At 41.7% G+C, this 4,501-nt stretch overlaps 1 protein-coding gene across 1 annotated transcript; it reads right to left on the bottom strand.

Annotated features, from left to right (window-relative positions):
* Positions 1 to 202: 202 nt before the first annotated feature.
* LOC136825120 (uncharacterized) lies at positions 203 to 2,356 on the bottom strand. Its single transcript, XM_067081163.1, has 3 exons — positions 2,353 to 2,356; positions 731 to 1,357; positions 203 to 474 (listed from the first exon to the last, which is right to left on the bottom strand). The coding sequence occupies exons 1-3, from the start codon at positions 2,354 to 2,356 to the stop codon at positions 203 to 205; spliced, it is 903 nt and encodes a 300-aa protein (XP_066937264.1).
* Between the last annotated feature and the right edge of the window lie 2,145 nt (positions 2,357 to 4,501).

The raw sequence follows: 4,501 nt of genomic DNA, 5'->3' as shown, positions 1-4,501 counted from the left end.
GAGGGCTGCAATTTGGTATGTTTGATGATTGGAGGGTGGATGATCAACATAACAATTTGCAGCCCTCTAGACTCAGTAGTTTTTAAGATCTGAGGTCGGACAGAAAAAGTGCGGACGGACAGACAAAGCCGGCACAATAGTTTTCTTTTACGGAAAATAAAAAGCATCCATCCAAATCTTTCCCTTAACGTTAAGCCCTTGTTTATGGAGTTTCCAGAGACTTGTCAGTTCCTGTAGTTTCCAGAGACCTGTCGGTTCCTGTAGTTTCCAGAGACCCGTCGGTTCCTGTAGTTTCCAGAGACCCGTCGGTTCCTGTAGTTTCCAGAGACCCGTCGGTTCCTGTAGTTTCCAGAGACCCGTCGGTTCCTGTAGTTTCCAGAGGCCCGTCGGTTCCTGTAGTTTCCAGAGGCCCGTCGGTTCCTGTAGTTTCCAGAGGCCCGTCGGTTCCTGTAGTTTCCAGAGACCTGTCGGTTCCTGTAGTTTCCAGAGACCTGTCTGTTCCTGTAGTTTCAGAGGCCCGTCGGTTCCTGTAGTTTCAGAGACCCGTTTCCTGTAGTTTCCAGAGACCCGCCGGTTCCTGTAGTTTCCAGAGACCCATGGTTCCTGTAGTTTCCAGAGGCCTGTCGGTTCCTGTAGTTTCCAGAGGCCCGTCGGTTCCTGTAGTTTCCAGAGGCCCGCTCGGTTCCTGTAGTTTCAGAGACCCGTCGGTTCCTGTAGTTTCAGAGACCACGTTGTTCCTGTAGTTTCCAGAGGCCCGTCGGTTCCTGTAGTTTCCAGAGTCCCGTCGGTTCCTGTAGTTTCCAGAGACCCGTCTTTCCTGTAGTTTCCAGAGACCCGTCGGTTCCTGTAGTTTCCAGAGACCCGTCGGTTCCTGTAGTTTCCAGAGACCCGTCGGTTCCTGTAGTTTCCAGAGTCCCGTCGGTTCCTGTAGTTTCCAGAGTCCCGTCGGTTCCTGTAGTTTCAGAGACCCGTCGGTTCCTGTAGTTTCCAGAGTCCCGCCGGTTCCTGTAGTTTCCAGAGACCCGCTTTCCTGTAGTTTCCAGAGACCCGTCGGTTCCTGTAGTTTCCAGAGACCCGTTGGTTCCTGTAGTTTCCAGAGACCCGTCGGTTCCTGTAGTTTCCAGAGACCCGTCGGTTCCTGTAGTTTCCAGAGGCCCGTCGGTTCCTGTAGTTTCCAGAGACCCGTCGGTTCCTGGTTTCCAGAGACCCGTCGGTTCCTGTAGTTTCAGAGACCCATCGGTTCCTGTAGTTTCCAGAGACCCGTCGGTTCCTGTAGTTTCCAGAGACCCATCGGTTCCTGTAGTTTCCAGAGACCTGTCGGTTCCTGTAGTTTCAGCTTTGGCTTTCCCATACTGTCCTGTCAGAATGGCAGCCTGAGAGCAGTGATTCTACAAGTGACCGCAGACCCTTTAAATACTCTATGCCCGAACACGTGTCCAGAAACGAAGGTTTGGCAGAGCGGATCAAATTTCTCCACCGCCAACATCGTGACTCCGAGGTCAAGTAACTGTTTATAAATATTAAAATATTTCGTTTTAAAGAAACAAGGGACCCAGTAAATTGTAAATTATTTTTCTCTCCTAAATGGTGAGTATTTAAACTGCAGAGGCAATGAAAAAACTAGTCATATCATCAATAAATAACTGCTAGAATGGAATATGGACAATATTCAAGTGGCTTGAAGAGATATACCTGCCTAACCACCCACACAAATTTTTAGCTTTAATGCATTAAATACATTACGGGTGTTATTATATGAACTATGATTGTCATTTCCAAAAAGCGCACAAAGAAAGAAAAATAATTGGGAAAACCAACATTTCTCAGCGCGGTTTCTTTAAAAACGAAGCACAACGAATGATAGATCTCGGGCAATGCGGCAAACAAGATCTAAAAGGATTAACAGAACTCGCAGAGCCGTCTTCTTTTCCTGGCTACGCCCTAGCGATCGTAGGATGTTTGGAAGACTGTAACATGTCCTTCGTAAGTATCCTCCATTTAAACCTATTGAAGTACTATACTTCAAGGACTGCATAAGGAGAGCTGGGCTTTCATTATTGTCTTTCAAACATTCTAAGATCTGTCATTTACTGTGATTCGTTTTCTATAGAAACAACTCGAGTAAATTTTGGTTCTTAATGATTTTTCTTGATGTGGATTTTGGAAATAACAATCATAGTTCTTATAATAATAATACCATAACGAGTTTAATGAACACTCATAAAATTTGTGGCTGGTTCGGCAGGAGTAGCCTTTCAGGACTTTTGCTTATTGTCCATATTCCATTTTAGCAGTTAATTACGGATTACACGACTGTATTTTTTCAGTGCCTCTGCAGGTTAAATAACCTACCCATCATTGAGGAGAAAAAATAATTTACCATTAATTACAGGGCCCTCTTGTTTCCTTAATATGAAGTATTTTGATATGGTGTCAACAGATGACTTGACCTGGGAGTCAAGATGTTGGCGGTGGGGAGGTCTGACCACGGTTGTTATTGTTTTAGATCGAGCTGGCCATTTGAATGCCCTCGCTGGTAATGCCTACAGTGCACCGCATGAGGTGCACTGACGGCACTAACCCCCTTCTTGCTTAATTGCTGCGGCGACCTCAGGCATCAGCAGATTGGTAATTGGGGTTACTGAGACCAACCATCGGATGTCCACAGGGGACAGCTGTGTTAATCCGGGGACAACTTTCTAATCTTAAGCTTTCCGATCTTCTCGGGAGGGGAGCTTCCGTCATTCGTGTGGGTTACCCGCAGAGAAACACAAGCGCCAGCAGTGGCGGTTTCATTTTGAAAGGATTGTTAGGATTCAAAAGGAGGCAGGAGAAAGTTTGAGAGGTCAGACAAGAGTAGAGCAATAACTGTGATAAACTGTTAAGCCGATCAGCAAGAGTTTCTCCTTTTCATTGAATATTGTTCACGTGGCCTTGACTCAGTCGCGGCAAAAAAGTTTGTTATTCAAAAATAAATAAAATTTTAATTATATATACTAATAAATTTTATATATATATATATATATATATACATATATATATATATATATTTATATATTTATGTATATATATATTTATATATTTAAATATATATATTTATGATATATATATATATATATATATATATATATATATATATATATATATATATATATATATATATATATATATATATATATATATATATATATATATATATATATTGTATGTATATAGATTGTATGTATGTATGTACGCACATGGAATCTTACTGTTCCGTTAATTGTTGGAGAAGTATATCTGCGCCGGGTACAAATAAAACTTGTGTAAATTCTCAGGCCATTCGTCAAGTTTCGTTTGGCTTTCATGACCATTTTTTTTTTTTTTTTTTAAGCGGTATCTTACCAAGAACTGAAGAGGCTGGAAGGCCATGAATTAAAGAATGATACATGGCTTTCCAAAATTTGCATCGTGAGAAATGTGATGTTGATCACATGCAGTGAATCAAATTTATCTTTCCCTTTTAGTTTTCTGTAAAAGAAAACTATTGTGCCGGCTTTGTCTGTCCGTCCGCACTTTTTTGTCCGCCATCAGATCTTAAAAACTACCGAGGCTAGAGGGGCTGCAAATTGGTATGTTGATCATCCACCCTCCAGTTATCAAACATACCAAAATTGCAGCCCTCTAGTTTCAGTGGTTTTTATTTTATTTAAGGTTAAATTTAGCCATAATCGTGCTTCTGGCAACAATATAGGGAAGGCCACCACCGGGCCGTAGTTAGAGTTTCATATGTCGCGGCTCATGCAGCATTATACCGAGACCACCGAAAGATAGATCTATTTTCGGCGGCCTTGATTATACGCTGTACAAAAAAACTGGATTGCGCCGAAGAAACTTCGGCGCAGTTTTTACTTGTTTATCAGTCTGTCTGATTTGATAGTTTTACGAACTAGTTTTCGAGGAAGGAAGTCATCTTACTTCAGAGTCTGTATTTTATTTTTACGATTTTTCTTACGAATGTGGTATCTCCGTGGAGGGCTAGTGCCGTCAGTGCACCTCATGTGGTGCACTGTAGGCATTACTTAAGGTTCTTTGCAGCGTGCCCTCGGCCCCTAGCTGCTACAACCCCTTTCGTTCCTTTTACTGTACCTCCTTTCATATTCTCTTTCTTCCATCTTGCTATCCACCCTCTCCTAACAATTGATTCATAGTGCAGCTGCGAAGTTTTCCTGTTACACCTTTCAAACCTTTTACTGTCAGTTTCCATTTCTGCGATGAATGACCTTATAAGTCCCAGTGTTTGGCTTTTGGCCTAAATTATGTATTCAGTTCAATTCTATTGTCGTTTGCACGACTAATTCACTGTTGTTTCCTTTTTCCAGGTACGTGTCGTCAGTGTTGCTATGTAACGTATGCTTAAAGTTGTAAGTAATTACTCTTTTAAAATCCAGTTTTTTTATATTTTGTTTTTTTTTTTTTTTTTTGTCCGCTTAGTTTTTTAATATAATACCTGTTGTGTGTC

The sequence above is a fragment of the Macrobrachium rosenbergii genome, chromosome 37, assembly GCF_040412425.1.
Source record: "Macrobrachium rosenbergii isolate ZJJX-2024 chromosome 37, ASM4041242v1, whole genome shotgun sequence".
NCBI lineage: Eukaryota > Metazoa > Arthropoda > Malacostraca > Decapoda > Palaemonidae > Macrobrachium > Macrobrachium rosenbergii.
Note: the sequence above shows the minus strand (reverse complement) of the source record. Positions and strands in the feature narration are given on the sequence as shown.

Bases quoted from the DNA above. Each gene is read 5' to 3' on its own strand.
- LOC136825120 (XM_067081163.1), bottom strand. The intron at 475-730 runs GTGGTCTCTGAA...TGGAAACTACAG, and splicing joins CTGGAAACTACAGGAACAAC to GAACCGACAGGTCTCTGGAA.